The 25,109-nt window shown below is 38.7% G+C and overlaps 1 protein-coding gene across 2 annotated transcripts in view; it reads left to right on the top strand.

Moving 5' to 3' along the window:
* Positions 1-25,109, top strand: part of LOC149066982 (uncharacterized) — an 88,790-nt gene that overhangs the window by 46,853 nt on the left and 16,828 nt on the right. For both annotated transcript variants that reach the window (XM_089253031.1, XM_089253030.1), the window contains exons 2-9: positions 5,661-6,018; positions 15,295-15,417; positions 20,315-20,461; positions 20,699-21,343; positions 21,717-22,961; positions 23,133-23,203; positions 23,451-24,298; positions 24,518-24,734. In XM_089253031.1, coding sequence (XP_089109157.1) covers positions 5,784-6,018; positions 15,295-15,417; positions 20,315-20,461; positions 20,699-21,343; positions 21,717-22,961; positions 23,133-23,203; positions 23,451-24,298; positions 24,518-24,734 — 3,531 coding nt within the window. In that variant the 5' untranslated portion in view covers positions 5,661-5,783. The remainder of the gene's footprint in view (positions 1-5,660; positions 6,019-15,294; positions 15,418-20,314; positions 20,462-20,698; positions 21,344-21,716; positions 22,962-23,132; positions 23,204-23,450; positions 24,299-24,517; positions 24,735-25,109) is intronic.

Below are 25,109 nucleotides of genomic sequence, written 5' to 3'. Positions count from 1 at the left end.
TGACCACCCAGCTTCCATCATCCCGATGATTCTTACCCTATCGAACTCTGACAACTGCTCATATGGTCTTCGACGGCGGCGTTAACGGCATGTCTACCTCAGCATTTCCTTTGCTAACGATTAAATACACTCCAGCAAGCTCTGCTTACCTGTTTTATACTCCAAGGAGAACGAAGTTCAACGCCCTCTAGTGGCATTACGCAATGCGCAATCACGCTGCATTTCTAATCATTTGCATATCTGCCCGATATGTACCTTCAGGCCAACTTTCATTTCGATCCCACAATTATTTCTTGGTGCGCAAATTTTTATGGCAATGAGTGTATATATATATATATGGTCATCCTAATCATGACGTAAAAACAACTTCATGCATAGCATTTGATTGCTTCTCTCTCTGACGGAAACTTCTCATAAAAAAAACTCAAACCTAAAAGCTAATGATACCTCGGTTATACCAAAATTTCGTGGGATCTTCGATGTCGTTATAATCCACATTTGGCTGGATATCCAACTCCACCTCCTTTTTACTTTATTTTAAATGTTTGGTTTTTACGGACCTTTTTACATGGCGGAAAGTTTGTGACTTCGCGTCTGTCACACACACACACACGAGACACCTGAATAAAAATCACCGTGACAAACAAATAGGTCGCCTGACACAAATTTCGTGGAAAATGAAGTTTATCGGTAACTTCGGGGGGGGGGGGAGACTCGTATTTCCCCCTTCCCCCATCCTGACGCACATACATGTTGGGATTTTTAAACTCTTCAAGGACTGCAACTAAAAAACGCCCCCGAACTTTAAGTGCTCCCCCCCCCCGGGGGAAGCAAATTAGACACTCGGACTCTAGATGTATTTATGGGGGAGGGAGGCTAAGTGAACAATGGCCCAGGGCATATTGTTCGGAGGTGCGGCAAATTTGAGGTAAAAAAAAAATTAAAGCAGTGGGAGAAGGGCGATGAAACCATAAACCTGCCAGTGCCCAAAGCGCTTTGCCTCTGCTTAGACAGTCAGGGGCAAAGTGCTTGACCAGGGGCTCTCTTCAAGCGCTTTGGCCAGGGGCTTGTCCGAACAAAGGTGTGACCCAGAGAGTGTGCAAGCATATCGAAAAGTCTAAAAGACCTAGTCAGTAAGCTACCAAAAGAATGATCTAGGGGTTTGTAAGCATTTGAATACCCGAAATAATGACCTAAAGAGCGCGCAAATAAGTAAGAGACCGGTGTGCACGCATGTCAATGGCAAAAGAGTCACCTAGATGCTGCTACTTACTGCAAATTTTGCAGTAATTAAATATATTTAAAAAAAATTAAAAAATTTGTAATCCAAAGCCCTTTAATCGACCAGGCGAATAGTGGTCACAATGATGAAGGAGATGTAGACCATTAGTAAAAAATGGGTCTGGCGCTCTGTATAACTTTCACGGTCACGGTCACCTAGAGATCAAGTACTAGGTCAGTAAGCGAGCAGGGAGTGTTTAAGAACACTGGGGAGTGTGCGAGCATTTGAATACCCAAGATAGTGACCTAGAGAGCGTGCAAGTAAGTGATCAAAACAGTATGTATATGCGCAGCCAAAAAAGTACGTAGTGTGCGTGTGTAAACATTGGAGTGACCAAAACATTGTGCAAATACGCGAATGGCCGGGCTGGGGGGAGGGGGGGGGCCCACACTGAGCGAGGGAATAGATGAGTGAGAATGATGAGACCTAAAGAATGATTTAGAGACGGGGCGCATTTGCAGGGGAGGGGTGGCAAGTTCGATTGATTACATTATTTTTTCTTTAATACTATTTCACTTTCCGGTTGAAGCCCTGGACTTTTTAAATTTTTTTTTTTTTCAATTTTAGATTTTCTTGGGAGCTGGGGTCCTCTATACCCCTCCGAGCAATCGATCCCAATGTAGATGTGTTTGTGCCCTCCCCCCACCCCGCCCAATAAGCACAACAAGTGGAGGAGATGCAAGAAAAAACGGGCCAAACTTAAGTAATTTGCTTCCATGAACCAGGGGTTCTTGACCTTTGTCAGCCAATTCTGCATTTCGAATACAAAAATATTTAATAAACATTTATTATTGATGAAACGTTTGTTTTGACCTGGGAAGCCCTTGCGACCCACGGGTTAAGAACTCGTACAATAAGCACTTACCCGAGGACTTCTTGGTGGTCCATTACGCCCTGTGCTGGTGAAAGGGAAAATAGCTTTTATATGATGTTCCTTTAATTCTTGCTTTGTTCTCTGAAACACATCCCGCCGCGGATAACCTGTTGAGAACCGCGAAAGTAGAAGGGAGGAGGGTGAACAAAGGCAACGTCATCATGGACTCTCACAGTGAAGGAAGCGAAATCACGTTGACGGCCTAAAAATAAATACTGTATGTATAGAGGGGAGAAAATAGCGGTCGCCGGTTGTGTCGTCTGCGTTTGTAGCCGACAGCAGCGCAATCATCCTCCCGCCGATACTCACGACCTCTGGACATTCGGAGTTTCTTCCGTCTGTCAGATCGAGATTGAAAAACAAATTCTAAATTAAAATTACAAACCAAGAAGAAAACTATTACCGATAATTTTCCCTTATATTATTGTGGGGGGGTTCTTCTCAAAAAACAGTTTTTCCTTTATTAATATTTTTCTCTTGTTTGGCGATAATAATCGTTTGCGCGCACGACGTTGTTAGGCTTACCGGCTCTCGCCGTGTGCCGCGGGACGTCGTTGTTTCGATTATTACCGTTTTGTTAATCATTGTGTAAAATATCCATTGTGTTAGAAGCTGTTTTTCCTTGTCGAAGCGTCTTTTCTGTGCGCCCGTAATCTCATTTTACCGGTAAACTCTTTAAGTTTGATTTCTTATTGCGTTTTCAGATTAGTTTACGTTGTAATTATATTTTCTCGCGAAATTATAATTTGTGGTAATTGGATCTTCTCGGAAATTTCAACGACGAGTTTCGCTTTTAATTTTTTGTACGCTTACCGTTTCACGGCTGCAAGGGAAAATCGGGCAATTTTTGTGTTTCGGCCAACGGTAAGCGTGTGGATGTGACCGGTTCGGAGCCCGAATGTTCGGAATTTATTTTTCTGGAATAACAAGGTCAATATATTGCCTCCACACACTGGCAGGGCCACATTTTTCACGGGTCCCTCTCTCTAATAAGGGTTCTAGCTTAATCTTTTTCAGCCGCGACCCAAAAATCAACAAGATCAGCTTTGCGACCCAAGGCCGTCTTAAGAGCATCGTGAGCCCCCGGGCCAGGGTATTTTTTTTCGAAACCTCACCTGGCAAATTCTCGAAAATTTTAACCAGATCTCATTTTTATGTGAAGCCTCTTCTTCTCTCGAGGCCCCCGGACCGTGCCCGGGTAGGCCCATGTGTAAGATGGCTCTGTCGAGACCCATAGGAAATGTTTTATTTCCGAAATTAGTAAAACCAGTGACGCAATAAGTGCATTTAAAACAGGACTAAGTGCATTTAAGTACGACTCATCCGAGAAGCTGTTGCTTATTCAAATTTGGGTCGGGACCTATAGGCTATATATATATATATATATAATATATATATATATATAATATATATATATATATATGGCACAAAAATTCCTTTCTATAAGTAAATTTGTATTACCCATTTCGGAAGCCCATGCGAATCAAGTTTGAATCATGACTCATAGCTCAAGAACCCCTGGCTGTTAATGGATTTGAACGGTCCATATCGGAAGCCCCGGTTTGGGTCGCGACATATTGGTTGATAATTCCTGCTTTGTAGGCAATTTATATTCTAAAAAAAACAGAAAAATTGATAATAATCCTGCAGAAAGTCGTCTTAAAGTAATCGGGCACGGCCCGGGGGGGGGGGCAACAACTTTCCAGAGTAGGTGTGTGAATTGGTTAATTACTTCCCAGGAGGTTAAGGACTCCTAAAAAAATTGACTCTGCCCGGGGGCGGACTATGACTTTGCTAAGACGGTCCTGGCTGCAGCCCTGTCAGCTCCCACACTTGTGGAGGGGGTCACGTAGAATATTTCCCACGTGTCGCAGTTGAGGAATAATCGCTGGAAATGAAGAGACAAGAGCTAAGCAATGGTTCTCACTCCTTATTTGTAGCAGTGGTTCGCGTCGCGGATCCTAGGAGTGTGGGAAACCTCTATCAGGGGCGTGCATTGATGTATGCTTGTTCAGTGCTTTGAAATGACTCTTTTTCAAAGCACTTCTAGACTATTCTGAAGAGCCGTGGATAACAGATGGCGAGACCAAGATAGTCGCGGATAGAAGTTTGAGGATCACGCATCACCATTACAGCGTGTGTAACAAAATTAATTGTACTGTACAAAATATCATAAGGTGGGGTCACTTATGGACATTAGGCCCCTGAGCACGACCCCTCACAAGAATGGGACTGACAGAGCTGCAGCCCGGGGCCTGATATGGTTTTCATCATTTTTTGTTTTTAACAATATAAATATAGAAAAGGGGTCTGTGAAAAATCTAGCCGGGGACCTGCGAAAAACCCCATCCTAGGGAACTTGTTGCAAAATGCAGGCGGTGAGGCACGGGTGGGTCCATGCCCTAAGATGGCCCTGGTTTTATGGGTGGTTTTATTGGTTCTGTAAAATAGTCACTAAAGCTTTATTTCTTCACGCTTTAATTTTTCTTCTCAGCTCTGCAGTCCTCGAAACCACCTGCCATGGCCCCTTTCTTTATTTTCTTCCGTGGCCTCCTTGAAGTATCCCAGTACCACTAGGGGGGGGGCATATGGCCCCCAATTGAGAACCACTGACCTAGAGTGTGTGCGAGCATGGCAATGACCAAAAAAGTGACCTAGAGAGCAGATACCAAAAAAGTAACATAGAGAGTGAGGGACCAGGTCAGCGAGTTAGCAAAATACTAGGCTAAATATTGTGTGACCATGGGAGTGATCTAGAGTGTGTAAGCACATGAGTCACCAAAAGAGTGACCAGAGCGTACTCAAGCATGGGAATGACCAAAAGAGTAACCCAGAGAGTGGATACTAGGTCAGTTGATAATCAAAAGAGTGACCTAGAGAGTATACAATCACGGGAGTGACTAAAAGAGTAACCTACGGGCGTGTACGGCGTGCGAATTACCAAAATATAATGGTAAATGACCTAGAGGGGAAGGGACCAGGTCAGTGAGTTAGCAAACGCGAGTGTGTGAGCATGGGAGTGACCAAAAAGAGTACAGAAGCACACTGGTGAGTGTTGTGCGTCAGATTCAGCTGCTCCTATTTATATTTTCTATTGCCCTTGTGGCCCATAACTACAATGTGGATTTTTTGAGTTGCGAAGCGGCATCTTCGCTTGCAGGACGGACGGTTATCGGATGTTTTCGGCGATAACATTGTGGAGGGACCTCTTTTGGGTATTGTGTACGTTGTGTTCCTGTTGGCGTAGCTCTATCTCCTAGAAGGCGGAGTTTTTTGTTGTGTGCGTGCACGAGGATCTACGCGATTAGTTTTTTTAGTTTTGTGCGCACTTTTTCGGATGGGGCTCGTATCAGTCATTAGCTGAGATATATTGTTTTAATCATTTAAAAAAGAAGAGGAAAGACGTGGCGATGACCTGTCGGCAAAGTGTGTTGTGTGTACAGTCATCAAAATGTTTGCTTCTGCTGCCAATTTATCATTGTCTTTTTTTTTGCTTTTCGCCAGGAGGATCGTCCCAGGCCGGGAAATGTTCGACCACGGACGACGACATGACCACCATCACCGAACGACGAATTCGCTTCTACTGAACGAGGTGGTCGTGCGGTAAATACAAGACCATCGGCCGCGATGAACGGGCGGGCGTACGCGGGAGCGATGGCGCCGTCGCCCGCCGAACGAGCAGGAGGAGGCTCCGCGGGAGGAGGACCCGCGGTGCTCGCTTGGAACGTCGAGCAGTTTCCGGCCGGTACCTATCCCGAGATGCCGACCGCCGCTGCGGCGGCCGTTTCGCCCGTCGTGCCGACCGCCGCGGCCGCTCCTCCGGACCCGTACGGACGCTGCTGGCAGAGCCAAGTCGACCCCGGTGAGTACGAACGAAACAAAACAATAATAACACCTTTATTGAAGTTTCGATTTTTCGTTTTAATTTTTTTTTTAATGTTTCATTTTTAGAAAATTATTTTTATATATAAGAGAGGCTCGATTGTGCGAGGAACTGATTGACCCGGAGACAAAAATCAGACTCGCGAACAGTTGTCTTTAATAAACATCATCTCTATGGAAGCTGTTTAAGTTACTTTATTTGTAATCAGGGATCTCTTACATGTAGTAGCCTCTCCCCCCCTGAAAAAAGCGGGCTGTTTTTAAATATGAGGAGCTAGGGCATATGCCCCACTTGTTTATGTGTCATCCTTGTATATTACATACCACAAACACAGATTACTGTGACCCAGTTTTATAAAACTTTTTGTTTAATCGTATTAGAAAATAATAAATATTGAAATTCAATGTAATTTTTTGATCTAGTTCAAACCTTTCTCTAAAAAAAGAGTAGTATAACAAATCTACTTTCCACAATATTTTCATGACATTTATTTATTTTCTGCCAAAGTAGCCCATAAGTTAGGGTAACTTTGTCCCGCATGGAATATTACTACTTTAAAACACTGTAAAACATGCTTGGAGCAGCGGAACCCAGTGGGTTTTGAAGAAAAGTACTCTCACATATGAATACAAAAATATGCTTTATTTATGTTTACATGTTACATGTATTATATATGGTAGAGTACCCAAGTACAATCTTTGTATCAGTGTTTTATAAGTTCAAAAACAACTTTCAATTTTTGTGGCTGTACAACATTTACAGAAAAAATTCCTCTTTTTAATAATTTTGAAGGCTTAATTACTCGTGCTTAACTTATTTAATGGTCTAATATACTGTGTTACTTAATAGTTTAATACACACCATTTGTACAAAACGGTGCCTTTTTTCTGTTGGACACTTCCAAGCCTTTTTCATAGGTTGCATGCAATCATTCACAAAATAGTGCCAGTTTCTGCTACACTCATACTCACTGGGTAAATATTTTTCTTTCCAAAAGCGCAATTCTGCTACAATATTTCCTTCATCCAAAGTGTCCTTTACAGATTGGGTTTCCCCAGTCTTATGGTGCAGTTGTATTGTATAATTTTTTGCATTGTATTGTGTTGCAGTTGTATTGTATCATCCATATATATCAGTATCACTTTTTGATCTGTGCATATAACCAAAATACAAAAGCATTTTATATATTCTCAGTCAGAATGATATTGGCGTTAAAATTTTGTACCTACCTAAAGTAAAACATGAACTGGATTCCTTACACAAATGAAAGTTTGACAACAAAACACGTGTATTTACAGGATTATGAAAACAGCTCTGTTGAAACCTAGACATGAATATCTATTGAAGGTGGGCTTGCCTAACTAGTGCTAATTCTGAGAATCTGGGACACTTACCCAGTGAACCACGGTCACTAGTGCTACAGCCTGGGAAAATCTTGGGCTATACTATGCGAACCTAAAGCAATCAGCTTGTAACACTCATGTTTTAATCATTTTTTCTGGTTTTGGGACAAAGTAGCTTGTGTTTACGGTAGTCTAAATGTTTAAGGGTGGCTGGTTCTCTTCCCCACTATTTCCACTCTGTATATATAATCAAAGCTCCACAGGACTTGCATTCAGTTTTCTTATATAACCCATTCAGGGCCATAACTAGACTTGGGGAACTGGGGCACTGCCCCTGGGACCCCACAAATATTCACATTTGTGTTGCCTAATAATAAGCCTTTCAAGAGGGACTCCCAAGGAATAGTCTACCTTGGGGCCCCGAAAAGGCACACTACGGCCCTGAACCCATTGGCATCATGCTTACTTGGTACACAGTTATTTATGATGACTGATCACCACATTCAAATACAATTTTTTCATATTTACAGTTAATAATTTCATACATTTTCATTTTCTGTATGTATTTTTTTTTTGTTGTTTTTTATTTTTATTTGTATGTCCTTTTGTTTGGATGTAATCATTAGTGTAAAATTGTTTTGGGGCCCCAGAGCGGAGCTTTGTCATCCCTAATGTTTTCAATAATGCTATGCTTGTGGTTAGAATGCTCACTACAAATGTGTGTGTGAATATTTAATTTGTGAGCTTTAAATACCCATGTAACACTAGAAAGAAAGCATGAGTGCTTTGAATAAGTTGAAGCTAACAGGTATTTATTGTTCAGAATTGTGTTCTATATTTGTTTGGTGAGCTAAACTGTTTTCATTCTGTGCAGATCCTACTGTATATTACCATGCTAATTTGTCAATTTTAATCAATTCCAGTTTATTTAAATGAGTTTTTAAGGTTGATAACTCAGAATTTCTCTCAAATTTATTATGCTAAAACACCCTAAGCAGAATGTTTTGCCTTGCTCTGCAACAAGCCACTGCCGAGTGGAAAATGTTCTGCAGTAAATATCCCCATAGAAAAGTGTTTTCTACATTTTTCTTAAAATTCTCCCAGATTGTTCTGCAGTAGCACTGATTGTTCTGCAACGTACATATTCAGCATATTCTGCTTTAGGAAGCTAAAACTTAATTTCATTATGCTAAAACCACTGTGTCTTTACTGGTCAAAAACATTATTTGTGTGGCATAGTTAATTATATAATACTGGTGATTCTATGCATTATAAGATGTATAAGTATGCATATATTGTATATTTTCAACCTATTTCACCATGAGCAGGGTTGTTAAGGAAGTATGCAGCAGAAAACTTAAAATCAGTCCTAGCATACTGATAAAGGATTTTTAACAATAACTATGGGTAATGCAAGATCAAAATGATAGGATATTACAGATTTATAAATACAAATCCAATGCCACAACAAGCAAAATGCCCAACAAGGTGACTGAGATAAGCTGTTATTCCTTTTATGTTAAAGTCTCATAGTATACAAGGGTTGAAAAAAAATTATTTTAACACCCTGGGACAAAGGCATAGCGAGGGGGAAAAATTTGCCCCCGAAATGTGAGAAAATGACCGAAAAAAGGGAAAAAGATGGCCAAATCTATTGTTTTATCACTTTGGTTCCCCCTACCCCAAACAAAATTTCTGGCTATGCCCCTTGCCTTAGGATGTCCAGAAAGGCCATGTTAATCATGAACTCTTTCATCAGCATTTTAAAGAGAATCACAGAAGAGCACAATGGCCAGTCAAGATATCTAAAATGCAGTAAGACTGTTGCTCCCGTTAAAAAGTCTCGCCACAGAGATCAACAGGCCTACAACATTACAATAGAATGGACAAGACTTGGGGGTATGTACTGTTTGTAGATCACAGTTGGAACTTCTGTGCCACAACTCTTATTTTATGATTTTCCGACGATGTTACAATTATTCATTCATTACACTTCACTCATTATGAGTTGAGAAAAACTCATATTTTAAAAAATTGATTGCAGATGGCAGCACTACACATAACAAGCATTACGCAGAAACAAACTTCATGGAAGGTTCACTATACATACACACATATTCCAAAATCTACCAAATTGTTAGAAGTTCCGCAGAGGAATATGGATGAGGTGCGTTTCTGCTCTTTTGTAGTAGTAGTAAGACTGTTGCTGAAGATTATGGACAAGTAGATCTTTTCCCAATAAGCGGTAGTTTAGAGCATTCAGATGACCAGTGATATTGAAAATAAATGTGAAATCTCTCACCAACTTTTTATGTTGAAACTCTCCAATAAGTTTTCCTTTGGATTTCACGAACTTCCTCCTTCAAAGAAAAAGTTGAGCTGTCCTGCTCAACCAACATACTTCTGTTTAATAAATAATGTCACCATGCTCAGATTCCAAATCCTCTAAGAATTTTTAAAACTGTCTATGGGTAAGTCCTTTGGATCGAATGAAATTAACCGCTTTCACTTCAACTGACATTACATGTTCAAAGTTGGAGAAAAACGTTTTGTACAAGTTTTTCTGGTGTATAATGCAGTGGAAAGTCATCATCTTTGTATTTCCGCATTTTTCAGCATGTGACTTTATCAATGTGATTACCCCTCTTCTGACCGGTCGTAAAAGGTGCACCATCCGTAGTTATGGCAGATATTTTTCTTAAGTCCAACTCGTATTTGGCCAATTTTTTTGCCAAATTTGAATATAAGTCAAAACCTTGTGTTGTACCCTTAAGTGCAACGACACTAGTGAACCCCTCAACAATTTTGAAGTTTTTGTCAATACCACAAATGAAAATGGCTGCTTGTGCGGGTATCTGTTGCATCCATGGATTCATCCACAGCTACTGAGTAAAACAAAAATTCCTCACATTTTGATTTGAAGGTATTGAATATATCTGCTGACAGATCCTCCACACGTCTTGCTACTGTCACATTAGACAAACTAATGTTCGAAACAGCTTGAGCCTGTGATGGGCAAAGCACATCAGATGCAGACTGAAGACATTCTTTAACAAATTCTCTATCAATGAAGGGCTTCCCACGTTTCACAATTTTTTCTGCTGTAACACAAATGCAATTTTGAGACTGGTTATTTCTTCCGAAGAATAATGACTGTTGACAGTTCAGCTTCGATTTCAGTTCATTAACTTTTTCACTTCGAAAATGTCCCTCCAGACAAAATGACAATCCAGAATACTTCTCACTGTGCTTGGTATCGTAATGTCTCTTTCATCTTGAATTCTTTCATCATGGCTACGCTCTCATTGCAAATGAGGCAAAGTGCTTTAGCCTTCTGTTCGACGAAAAAATAAAGGGATAACCACTTTTCTTGGAAAAATCCTACTTTTTCTTCAATTTTCCTTTTTCCGCTATTATGGTTTGCCATCATACACTCATTTAAAAACTAAAAGGTTTCTGACCAAAGGCTTCAAAGACTAAAAACACAAGTAAACTAACTGTACCAATATTGTAGAAATCCTTCTTCCAACCAATCAAGATGCATGCATCCACCTGCTCCTTTCCCAACCATGCATCCAAGAAACATGATATCATGGAAATTCTGTTCATTTCTGCTTTCTCCCACGCAAGGAGGATGAAATGTATGCAAAGTTATGATGAAGAAGTGTATGGTGTGGTTTCTTTTGCATTTAAAGCCTTATTAAGAAGCTAAATACTGTACACTAATCAGCCTGTGCTTGTTGTACATCTATATGAAGTTGGGTGACTTTTTTTTTTTGCCAAAATTTTAGTTTTACCCTATTTTTGATGATATTGTGTCAATCGATCAAAATGTTTTGGCGGGCCACCAAAATATAGATGGTGGGTCACGGGTTGAAGACCCCTAGTCTAGAGCGCTCACCCAGCAAGTGAGAGGACGTGGGTTTGATTCCCTGCAAGGCTAATTTTCTTTCTTGGATTTATCTTCTCATCAGCCAGCTGTCAAAACCTTCGTAGCAGTAGCAGAGAGTGACATTACATACACACACATACATTCGGATAAGATGAAAGACCTCATTTGTCAACACTTATCAAGATTGCATGATGCAATTAGATATGTGTATTTTCCATCTCTTTCCACTGAGAATTTCGACTGCATTGTCTCACCATTTGATTTCGCGCACAATGTGGAGGAAATAGATTTCACTATATGCAAACAAGATGAATTGATTGATCTTTGTGCCGATTCTACACTCAAAGGTGAGTTCACCAAGAGTGAGGCATTGGTGGCTGCTTTTTGGCTTGGACAGAGGAGTATCCTAATCTCATGAAGAAAGCAATTAATGCACTTTTGCCCTTTTCAGCATCATATCTATGCGAGCAAGCCTTCTCTGCTATGGCGACAATGAAATACAAAGCAAGAAATAGACTACTACTACTACTCAACTGTACATGTACCTTGTACACATTTCTCTACGGAATTTCGAAAGAATTGGTACGTGTCGGAATGTGCGTGTATGTGTTGTGAACCTAACTTGAAATTTGTTTCTGTGTAATATTTGTTATGTGTAGTGCTGCCATCTGTCAAGAAATAGACTGCAAGACCTTGAGGACAATTTACCTGTTTCATTGCCAACTGTAACGCCTGACTTCAAGTATCTGTGCTCTAAGCATCAATCACACGTTTCACATTAATGATTAATCGAACAATACTCTGCTGATGTACTCAGTGATTTTTGTTGTGGTAAACATATTCTGTATTCAAGGAAAGGTGTCACAAGTTTTTAATGATATTCCCAAGAGTGCCGCAAACTTCAAAAGGTTGGGAAATGCTGCATTAGATATTGATGCGCTCATATCTGTAACTTGTAACTCTGTAACTTGAATTAGAGACTTTTCCCCAGAATTTGAAATCGTAAAAGAAATGTGATAAACATATTGGGATGAATCGAGAAGCTATTCATACTTGGATATATACAGTCAAACCTCGTTAATGAGTCACTCTTGGGAGCGCAAATATATGACTTAGTAAGCGGAGTGACTCGTTAAGCGGAGTAAGCCATAGCTGTGCCAATTCCAATTGGGAGTTCCAAAAAGTGACCCAGTAAGCGGATTGATGTGTTAACCGGGTGACGCACTAACGAGGTTTGACTGTATATATAAGATAACCATAAATATTTCTTATGGGCACTGTATTATACTTTATCATGTATATATAGTCTTTAATTTTTATGATTGCATTTTTGATTGGGTTACTGTATTTTAGAAACATATGACACCCATATTTGTTATGGCATCTTTTTCTCAGCCACTTCGTTGAACATTTTGCCTGTTGTGGCCTTGTATTTGTATTTGAATAGAACAAGCTAATGTTAATCAGCAGTGTGGGGTCCATAAATAGGATTATTGTTGAAGAAAAGATAAAGGCTAATTTGAGATATGACCATCCCCAACTTTTATAATTTGTGAATAGTTTCTTAATAAATTAATTGTTTTTGCCTCATGCTTTGAACTAAATCTATGCTACCAAGCTACCTCCTCAAAATTTCTCTCCTTTACAGTCCTGATCAACAGTAACAGTAAGCTATGTCATTGATAAGAAGAAAAACAAGGTGTAGTCGCTAGTATTTTCGGTTACCTTGGTTGATGCCTTTAAATGCATATTATGCGTTGGAAGTGCATTCTTGCTAACCTGGCATAACCATATCATAAGGGTGTGCTGGATTGTACCAAAACACCTGGACTACAGGAATTGGAAAAGCCCATTTAAATAATATAAACTTATACTCACAGATAACACACATATAACTTATAGTGATATGTTTTCCTCTTCGATGCTGAAAGAAAACCCACCTTAAAACACTGGTTTACTGGGCCTGATTATCAAGAGTCTACTGTGATTCAATTTTATTGTGTGGATAAAATGATTTTCGAATCATTTCATTCAACCATAGTCATTTTCGAACAAACATCTGCACCTGATAAAAGTTGCAATTCATAGTTAAGGAAGTGATTGGATTCATTGATTTAATAATTGAATATTCAAGGTTCGGGCAATGCTGTTCAGCAAATATTAGTTTTCCCATCCTTATTATTCTGTATAGAATTTTAAATTTGAACTTTACCCTGAGTAAAGTATTCTAAAAAGTATCCTGAGCCTGATCAAAGATCCTGGACACCAGTAATTTCTTCTTCTGGTTTTTTAAGGGGCTTGTTTTTGTAAGCTAAGATCCCAGACAGCCAGTCTAGGCTAAAAGAAAAATCCAGCTCCAATATGTGTGCCTATATCCTGTGTTTTTGGCAATGATTGGTGTTGCTTAAATTTTTTTTTTTTTTTGTGTATGGTATAGTCAGTAGGTTCCATTTAAAAGAGGGGGTGGGTGGGTAAATAGATTTTTTTGGGGAAGACTTCATTTTCTCCTTGGTCTGATATGTTGCATCTGTTGCTGCTGCTGCTGGTGGAACTAATTAGCTCTGCCAGCTGTCACTTGAAACCTATAGCTGACAGGTCTTTTTTCACTCTCTTAGCTGCCAACCCCCTCCTCCCCCCTCAACTATGCTCCATATGCCATGTTGGTCTTTTGACTCTTTCTTTACTGCACCCCCTCCCCTTCCAACAGGCACACATAAGAGAAGTCTATATGTATTTTAAGACTTTTTTTATAATGAAATGGAAAGGAAAAATTTCTAGATCTTCAAAATTCTTCTGAAAAGGTCAAAAGAAGAGATAAAATTCAGAATGAATGGAATTCTCTTTTGCAACTTGAGGGTTTAAAAAAGAAAAACTCCTCTGGGATCCATAAAAAGTACAGCTGCTTTTGAAATTCCTGTGTTGCCATTTACTTTTTATTTAAGTCTTTTCTTTTTATTTATATCTTAAAATGTGAAATTAAAATTCGGGAAAATATGTTCATATATATATATATATATATATATATATATATAGTAAAAATATGTATTGTAATTTTGTTTTAAGGAAGTTGATATCAAAATTAAAAACTTAAAAAAATGGCAAAATATGAAAAATCAAAAGACTGATAGCAAAATTGATGATGATGACAAGAAATAGCAAAATTGACTGAATGCAAATTAGTGAAGCAATGAATTTTTTCCAGAATATGAAATTTGAAAATGGTCAAAGCCAGTGTCTGGGGGAGGGGGGGGGGGGAGAACAACTCGACGCTACACTAGCTAGAGGCAAAACGTTTCTGAGCTAAGCATATGCCTAAATAAGTACCTGAACTCCAGACGTTCTTCCATTGGCTATTAAAGTCCATAATTGTCAAAATTCATGTGGATAAAGAATATTTAAAGCCAAAAAAATGTCTAAAAATTAGTAGCAATCAATCAGTCATGTATATAAAAAAAAAGTTTTATTTTTTGTTTTTTAATTTTGATGTCTTAACATTAACTTCTTTAAAACACAAATTACACCCAATACATATTTTTATAATATTTATTTAATACATTACGTATTTTAGCTGCCTATAGCACTGGTATTGGTGTGTTTCAACTATATTTCTTAATTTTGCAACTACAACCCATTGGCCCCCCCCCCCCCACATGGGTGGGGCTGACAGAGCTGCAGCCCTGGGTCCCAAATGATTCTCATCATTTTTTGTTTTTCCATGCTATAATTTCACTATAAAGGGGCCCCGTGAAAGTTTGGTCTGGGGACCCACAAAAGATCCCAGCCTGGGGACTTACTCCAAGATGTGAGGGCCATGCTACAACCTTTTGATAAACTTCACTTGTGTGTATATGTATATGTATACAAGATACCCCTTGTATGTATATATATATGCATACCTGTTATTATCAGTAGAAACATTTACTGTATAAAAAGAAGTGGTTAAATAATGATAGTGAATAATAACTAGTAGAAATATTGTGTGAAAATTTTCTCTTTTTTTTTGCCTCGTATGTATATTAGGTGCTTGTTTTCCATATTTCGGAACACTGTATGGCAGTTCCTTACCTCCACCATCTTACCGGATGCAGCCTGGTTGCTTGTCCAACATGGGACAGTTTTGGCCTCCGACACCTCCTCCAGAAGGTATGAAGTGTATAATCATTTATACATATGTCATATTTTGTATGAAAAACTTCTTTTTAATATGGGGTAATATTCCATGTATTCCATAAGGGAGGGGGGTGAGCATCAGTTGGCGACACACAATTACAAATTTCTTTAATTAGGATTTTTTTTTAGCAAATTTCTTTTGATGAAAGCTAAATTTGTGACATCTGCAAAGTTCTATACTAATTTGCTGAATTTTAAACTTTTTTGTTCAACTTGAGAGATAATTTTGTTATTATTTTGTAAGTATTTGGATTACCAATACTTTTGTCATTGATTATCAAAAATAATGCCATTTTAAATTAAACGGGTCTTTAGGGCAATGCTGAGTCCATATTGCTTACATTAAATGTAAGTGATATGGACTCAGAATTAAATTTTGATTCGTAAACTTGTAATTTAAAGCCAGATTTTCTCTGAAAATGTTAGAGATGTCTCCAATTAGTGTTTGCTTCAATTATGGAATATTCCTTGTAACATGAGCAAGTTTATCAGGGAGAGATTTCGGTAGTTGTAGAACTAGGGTTGCCATTTCACAAAAAATAAAGTGTCCGCCACCTTAAAAGATGGAGGGCAGCACTCACTGTAATAATATCACACCAGAGGCGGATATATGGCTTTTCTCTCCTATGGGCTATTCAAATTTTGCCACTCATCTCTCATTCCAATCTAATGCAATTGGCAACCAATTACTAAAATTTACCACCCTGGTCTATAGCTCGCATAGCTATTCTCCCTATAAATATGCTTCTGAATCACATGCAGGGCCCATCTTAGACAAAGTGATGCATTGTGCAAGATAAAAAATTGGCGCCCTCCTTCTTGTTACGTTACTGTTGTGGTTCCCAATTGTGGTTGTGCCGTGGCTCCCTAGGATACCCAACATTAATCATAAAAATATTTCTGTGTGCACCTCATAGTTTCAAATTGTCTCAGCATACTGTTAAGACAAGGATTCTCAACCTTTTTCAGCCATGACCCAAAATCAACAGCATGATTAACTTTGCGAGCCATTGGTCTATTTTAAATTTGAAAAATGTTTACTAAATATTTCTGACTAACAAAATGCATAGTTTTCGTAATTAGTGGAACCAGGCCATGGTTTCTTAACAGGTAGGGGCAACAGGGCTAAGCCCCTGGCATGGACATTTCAGAGCTAGTTGGAAAAGTGACTTGTTGATGGTCAGTTCCTCAGAATCTCCTTCCTTTTTTTTTTAGTACATTTTTTTTCCACACTGATGTATTGGTTGAGTTTTACAGCAGCAGTAGTACTTGAATATTTTCCTGTGATTGGCCACTTGGTAGTTTTTGGGGGTAGGGGGAAATCAGTGATTTCTGCCAGCATCTATGTTCGATCCCATGGATTGCCACCTAAAAAAGATTGTGACAGCTTCGAAAGTGCATTGGAAGGGGCTAGGGTGATTTTTTTTCCATACACATTAGCCCGAATAATCAAGGTTCTGTATTTCTGCCATCAGTGAAGCCCAGTTTAGTGGTGGAGGCTACGTAACTGTATAAATAAGTGTAATTTTTTTTATTAAACTTTTTTGCACAGATAATATGAATATATACACTGGATAGTCATTTTAAACCGATAAAATACTTTTTTTTTTCTATTTTGTTATTGGAAATCATTTTTTTCACTCCCGGCGGTTTAACCATGTTTTTTTTCTATCCGTGATCACTAGAGCCCGGATTACAGTCGGCCCCCCGTATTCGCGTATTTATTTCCTTTATTGGAATTTTTCTTTAAAATACTCAGCAATCGTCGTTCACGTGTTTTGTTTACAAAATTTGAGTTGTGCTTGTATAGGATGGCTCATTCTTCTAACGCTACTGATAATGCTTTGAAAAGGTAAATAAAAGTGAAAACTTGACAAGAAAAATTTGATATATTGACTGCTTGGCAAAGTCAATACCTTCTGTGGTCCGCCATTATGGAATCAACGAATGTTCGGTGAGATATATCAAGAAAATGAAATCTGAAATTCGTTCAGCCGCAGCTGTAGCTGCACCTGTGGCTGTCAAAACTTTGCATCGCCTATGAGATCCATGTGTTTCACGTACAGAAAATGCTGTTTTTTTGTGGTACAAGACTGACACAAAAAGGTATTTCAATTGATTGTAATATTATAACAGAAAATGCGAAAAATTTTACTCTTCCATAAGGAAAGGACTGATGAAACGTCTATTTCATCAGAATCTTATGCAAATAAAAAGGTTGTTTCATAGGTTTAAGAAACGATTCGGATAGCGCAATGTAAAAAGCACTGGCGATCAAGCCTCTGTCGACCAGGAGGCAGCTAGAAAATTTCGAAAGACTTTGTAGAAAATTATTGAAGAGAAATGTTATGCATCTTACCAGGTGTTTCACGCTGACGAAACTACACTATTTTGGAAGAAAATGCCGCAAAAAAGTTAAGCGAGAGGAAGAAAGCGAGCTCCTGGTTTTAATTCAAGTAGAGATAGATTTACTATGTTGTTTTGTGCAAATGCGTATAAGTACATGATAAAGCCCACCATCATTTTCAAATCCGCGAGCGTTGAAGGGCAGGATAAGCCAAAGCTCCCAGTATTTTGGACGAACAATAAAAAGGCTTGGACTATGAAAATACTTTTCCTGGATTGGTTTAAACAGTTTTTCGTTTCGAAGTCAGGAGGTACCTTGAGAGTGAATACATGCTATTCTCAAAGTTCTTTTGCTATTGGGTTGACCGAGGAGGAGTTAATGCAGCTAACTGGTACTGAAACTGAAGTAGTACCAGATGAAGAAGATCGAGATAAAGAAGTAGTTCACCACAAGTAACATAGCGGAAGGGATTCGCAAGCTGAAATCAGCAATATATTATTTTCATAACATAAATCCCTCTGATAAAAATTGTTTTTTCGGGTTCGAAGACCGTCGTCCGTTTGAGTTTGTTCCCAACGTTTCCCCAACACTAGTGGTTGGCATCATCAGGAGAATTGATAAACTGGATCAAAGTCAAGTTTTCCGGAGTCTCAGGTTGTATTTATGCACATAAGTGGCTTGAACTACACTATTGTTTTGCGATTGGTCAGTTGATTCTATGGCTTCATTCTCCTGATGATGCCAACCACTAGTGTTGGGGAAACGTTGAGAACAAACTCAAACGGACGACGGTCTTCGAACCCGAAAAAACAATTTTTATCAAATGATGGCCGCGAAAACCTTATCAACTATATAAATCCCTCTATTTTACGTTCTTCACATGTAGAAAAATTATTAGAGGAAGCCTTGTCAACATACTCCAACATGCTTAATGATATGAAGAAGACACATCAAACAGAAAAAACACAACATTCTTTCAGAAAACATCGCCAACAATCACTGCATTTTACATTCCCTACCTACATTCTACCTCCACGTCACCCTGCTCTTTCTCATGATATTCAATAAACAAGATATACAATAAAAAACCTATGGTTTCTGTTATTCGTGGATTCCTGTATTCGCGGCCACTCCCGGAACGTAACCCCCGTGAATACGGGGGGCCGACTGCATATGCACTAAAAAGTGACAAAATATGCTCTAAAAACATGCAAATATGCACTTAAAACTGCCAAAATATGCATTGAAAATGTCAAAATATGCATTAAAAATGTCAAAATATGCATTAAAAATGTCAAAATATGCATTAAAAACCCCAAAATATGCGTAAAACTCCCAAAACATACACTTAAAATCCTGAAAAAATGAAAAATTCTGAAATACATACGAAAAATGAGAAAATATCACATGCAAAAAGCAGGTATGTTTCTAAAATACATTTTCTATTTCTTAGAGCGCATTCATTTACAAAAAAATATTCCCACGTATGTATATACTGCATATGCAAATAACTTCTACATATTTTTCTATTTAGGCCGGGATCACACTATGAAACTTTTATTAAAGTTCAGTTCCAAAACTTCGAAATTCAACCAATTAGCACATCGGTTACATTTGAGTGATTGTAAACAATAGGATTATTGGTTTCTTTTTTCAAGTTTTATCAAATAGTTTTTTCAAAACTTTTATAGTGTAACCTCGGCCAGTGATAAAACCTTTTCAACACTATTTCTGAAAAATTGAACAGGTTTAACCTATCTCTAGAAATAGTCTTAGAATAAAACGGTTGATATTTGAAAAATACAGTACTACCAGCATTATTAATTCTGTGAAGCCCATCAGTGGAAACCCCCCCCCCCCCCAATATTATGGAAATATTATAAGCAATATTTATTTGAAAAATTATTGAAAAGAACAGATTGAGAATAAATAAACCTTAAAAAATATGCATTTATTCTGAAAATTCTTTGATTTTATGATTTATATGCATTAATGCTAAAAAAAGGTCAAAATATGCAAATGCATATAATCCAGGCTCTAATGATCACCTTCTCCACCATTAGCCTAGATAATCAAGGTTCTACTGTAGCTAACAGGATCCATCATCAGTGGCATACACAAAAGGGGAGAAAATTTGTTTTAATGTACATGTAAAATACCATAGGCGTACCCAGAATTTTCTCGAAAAGAAGGGGGGTTTCCGATTTTTTTTCCTTCTGGGGGGGGGGGGGGTTAAGTTTTTTCCTGCAAAATTACACGATAATCTTGGCTCGGGGGAGGTGTGGGGGGGTTGGTGTAGCTGTATGTTAAAATGGTTTAAAATTTTACCAGATGTATGCAATATTGAAGTGTTCCTCAGAGGAATGTTAACAAGGTGTATGTGCACACTGTGTTACTGTAGTAGTAGTAATACTAGAGAGATGAATGAACACATTTCTTTCTTGGATGAATTGGATTGATTTTGAATGTTTGTTTTATCTTTCATTATCTTGTTCTGACGTTTTTTATTTAATTTAAATGCAGGTTGTGTGAGGTATGATGGAGCTAATAACCTCCATTACTGCTCACCGCTGACCCCAGTATTTCGCCATGGAGAGAGCCTACCACAGAACATGCTTGGTGTGCATCAGCGGCTTAGCCATTATTCTCACCTCATAGACATGAATAAAGGTGAATATCTTACTTAATTTTTTCCCTATGCTATAGTATCAAATACAGCCGCAATACGCCCCTGTGAATATTGACCAGTATTGAATCCAGGTAATATCCATTCCATAAGAAATGAATACCCATACCAGGTAAAATCCTCATATCCTTATTAGAAACCATGTTTCTTATTCTTCTCTCTTTGTGCTTCTTATTATTAGAAACTAGGTTTTCCATTTCAATTTTTCTTTTCATTTACAGATTCGGGTCTTAAGAGGTTAGATTCATGCACGGAGAATAGGCATCGTCAAAAATCAGCGCTTGTGTCAGCATCAAAACACGGGAAAGAAAGCCAACAGCAGTTGCACCATCACCACCAGCAGCAGCAGCAGAGATTGTGTCATTGCTACGAATGCAATGAGAAATGTGCTAGCCGGTCAACGACAACGCAGAGTGTCAACAAGGAGAACATAAGCTCCCAGAGTAAACTCTTGGAACAGAGGTTCTCAGAAGAGCGGTTGAAAACCTCAAGAAGTAAAAAGATCAAAAGTGATTGTTATAATATAAGCAGGAATGCTGCTCAACCGAACGGAAGTGCAATTAACGGATATGTCTGTTCAGTCAATCAGAATGTGAAAAACGGTGGATTGGTACATCTTCCGAACTTTGTTGGAAGCAGTTCTCAGAAAGTAGAAAGTGCGCAAGTTACCAGTTCTAGTTACCCTCAGTATGATTTCATTCGCCCGGACAGTAGACCCATGCATCACAACAACAGATGTTCTTCAAACTCTTTGATGAGCGTCGAGTCATCCAGGGATGTGTCCGTGACACCTTCAGAAGCAAAGACCTCTGACCAAGTAGGTAGATTCGAAAACCCTGCAGACAGAAACCAGCATAAGACACATGGTAAGTCATTGCTTCAAGCTCCTTACTTTAATGGATATCTATTGAGTATTATCAAGATTTTGGCAAATATTGGAGGTTGCGGGAAGAAGGCTTCAGGTCTTTAATTCCCAGTTTACACCTGTGTGTGTAAATATCTGGATTTACGGTCCATTTATGAAATCAAGCATCTTTGCATAGTGACAGACAAGACTTGACTCACCACTTTGCAAAGTAGATGGTGCTATATGCTCACACTATATACCATTTTATTCTTTTTACTCATATTTGCAACATACATGCATATCTCAGGTCTATATATAGGTTTTATCTATAATATAAATTTTATAATTGAATTGATCAATTGCACTTTTTTTCTTTTTACTTGTCTTTACAGTTTCGACATCTTGTTATGCCTCTTGTGTTTGTCCATCTGCGCAGACAACATCCTCTAGCTCAAAAGCTCAACACTCTAGTGAGAACTCTTGTTGTTTTTCACCACCGTGCATGACATCTCGAACTCTGTACAGTAATTATCCTGAAAGTTCCGGGCACAGCAAAACTCCAAACACATTTGTTGTTTATGGCAATGGCTATAATGCTTCACCCCTCAAGAATGTCTATTTTTCATATTATGAGAGTGAGAATTTTGATCAGGCTTCTTCAAGCGAGCGGAAACATGGTCGGGACAATCTTGGAAAAGTGGATAAAATCAGTAATTGTAGTGATAGTAGGCTCACACCTGTGGCAACAAATAATGTGAGAGAATATGCTGTTTCGAACATCGGATCAGGTAGGAGTAGCTGTAGCTTTGGCATGACTGCAAGTGGCAGAAATCAGTATGCAAACAACATGGTGCCAAATATTTCTAACAGCTACCAGTATACTGTTTCTGCTGAACAGCAGAAATCAGTTAATGTCTCCCGGTATTCAAGTAGCCAGTGTTCGAAACAAACTGACAATGCAGCTTCATACTGTGAAAGGCTCACTAAAGTTGGCGCAGCTCTTATCAAACAAGAGAAAGTTGATAGTCCCGACTGCAAGTACCAGAGATCTCGTGCCAGCAGCAGCAACATCAGCAGCTCAAGATGCCAGCCATCACCGGTCAGTGTAGCTACAAGTGGCGTGCTCAATCTATCTACCTCAGTACGGTGCCCAAAAATTGAACCTCAAGATGACATCACAAATGATACCTCTGCGTCTGAACAGTTTATCGCTGCTGCCAGTCCCATGCAATCATCTCCTTCCAATTTCACATACTCAAATGCTTCCATCAAGGACATTGCTCCGAAAACTGCTCAAGCTGCTTGCCCGGAAGAACTTGAGTACAGCGAGACAGAAAGGAGGTACATATTGAATGCCTCTGCAGCAAGTAGTCCAGCCAAGTGCCAAGTCCCAGGTGCCTCCTCATCACTGCAGATGCAGAACATGGAAAACGAATGTGCTCCAGCTGTGCCGGAAGACATTGTCTCAGTCATACAAGTCGAACCAATGTCAGGTGCGGATTCAGCAATACTGAATGAAATACCCGTGGCTGGTTGTGAAGCACCTGATGGAGAAGCGCAAGAAATGGGTAGCAGTCAAAAACCTCTCAATAATGAGTCAATAACAGACACTGCCTTGGACAACAGTATACACTCAGGTAAATGGGCTTTTGCAAATTCTTGAATTTCCAATCTTTTTTTTTAGTGTGTCTCGCAGTTCCACATAAATAACAATGATTGTATTATGTTTGTTTTGTTATTTGTAAAAGTGACAGCTGTTTAATTTTAACTAATGGCCATTATGATCTTCACATTTTTTTTTTTTGCAGAACCTCCTGATTTATCACAGAGTATTGCTGATGATGATAATAGCAATGAACCTCCGTCTTTGTATGAGCAGGTGAGATTGATTATTCATAATTTTTTACCTTTCAGAATATGATTTCCAGTTATAATTCAAATTAAAACACAATTGATACCATTGGGTATCTATATATATCTGTTCCTTTTGAAATGATAGTGCTAGTGGGTCCTTGAAATATGTCTGTTTGTGACCTTATAAACTCTCTTCACTGCCTAGAAAATTGCTTTGCTAGTTTTTTAGAGTTAAATTGCCATATGAGGTGAAAATGAATTTCTCTTTTCAGGTATATGATAGCCGTGATGAAATAAGAGGCTCTGAGGAGCAAAGTGATTCCTTGGACGATCTTCCTCCAAAATTAGAGCAACACTGTGATCCTCCTTCTGCTGCCAGCTGCTCGAATAAACCATCAGTCGCTTCCCTAACGAAACAGGTTCAGATAGATAGTGAACCTTCAAGTGTATGCAACAATCAGAAAGAGGAAGACGAAGCTTCTGCTGAGCCTGAAAAAGTTTTCTGTGAGAAAATGTCAAGTGTGTCGTCGAAAAAAGGAAATGAAGAAATCGCTAAATCCAATGATATCAAAGAGTTCAGAAATGCATCAAATAGTCCTGGGGACAGTTCTACACCAGTGGATGAATGCCATGGTTTATACCTTCTTCTTGAAGGTATTGAACATAGGAAGAGCAATAAAGATGTAAGCAAGTGCATAATGTTGACTAAAGATGAAATATCAGGAAAAGGCCCAGATGAGGAGGAAGATATGTCTAACGCGTCCGTTGCATCAGAAGTGGTTCATGCTGGAAAAAAACTGAATGTTTTGTGTGCTTTTGTGGAGCAGCAATTCGCAGCAGAATTTGGTAATAATCTAAGAATATCATCACCGACTGTGGCCGACCAACATGGAAATCAACCTCCTTTGATTTCCAATTATCCCGCTGTGAAAACTGAGGATAGCACCATGATGGATTCATCTTCTACGTCTGAGCCACCTTGTGATGTCAGTGCCTCTAAATCATCTCTTAATTCCCAAGATGAGACACCAGAGCAGGAAATGAGGAAAAAACTTGCAGAGCTGCAGCAGAAGTACAAGGAAAAACAGAAAGAGCTTGCTCGACTCAGGCCAAAAAGAATGTGAGTGCAATTATTCCAAGTTTCAGTTTGAGTATATTCCGCAAGCATTTTGATTATTTATTTATATATATATATATATATATATATATATATATATATAGTCATAATTTTTTTTCTCTTCGAATCCGTTTCTATTACTTTTTCTTTCTCTCTCCATCATTTGATATGGCTAGTTTATTATAAATATAGCAATATCAATTGTAAACTGGTCTGTTTCAGAAAAACTTCATCTGGTTTGGATTCCCAACTCTCTGATGTTTCTCCTGCATCAAATAGCTCTTCTTGTTATTCACTGCTTTGCTCAAAGGAGGAGTCAATGTCTTCGGCAGCCGAATATTCTCCTGAGAAGTTGGTATCCCAGCCAGAGTTGATCTCATCTAGGTTTGGCAATCATTCATCTGCTAGTAGCGGTGGTGGCGCAACTTCTAATTCTAATGTAAGTGTTGTGTATATTCACTTGCATGAATTGAATCACACATTTCCATCATTGCTATTCATCTTTAAGTTGAATTTGCTTATTGTGTGTCTTGGGCATAGGCATAAACTTTTATATGGCCCCTTTAATATTACCACTGTAAGATTTCCATCCCTTTATATTTAATCAATTCTGCATTAACATACAGAAAATTCAATTTCTCAGTATATTTCAGGCCGAAAAAATACCATCACTGCATACTATTGGAAATGTTGCTAAAAAACCTAAAGTGTCTGGAAAGAAACCAAAAGAGTCCCAGAACAAAATGCCCTCTGTACTGACACCATAAGAAAGAATTTTCATGTTTTTGTCAAATGATGTAAACAGAGCAATCTG

Source organism: Pholcus phalangioides, unplaced genomic scaffold, assembly GCF_987345545.1.
Source record: "Pholcus phalangioides strain wild (caught in Gottingen) unplaced genomic scaffold, Ppha-v1.0 ptg000031l_1, whole genome shotgun sequence".
Classification (NCBI taxonomy): domain Eukaryota; kingdom Metazoa; phylum Arthropoda; class Arachnida; order Araneae; family Pholcidae; genus Pholcus; species Pholcus phalangioides.
The sequence above is the reverse complement of the archived record's forward strand: the minus strand, read 5'-3'. Positions and strand labels throughout refer to the sequence as shown.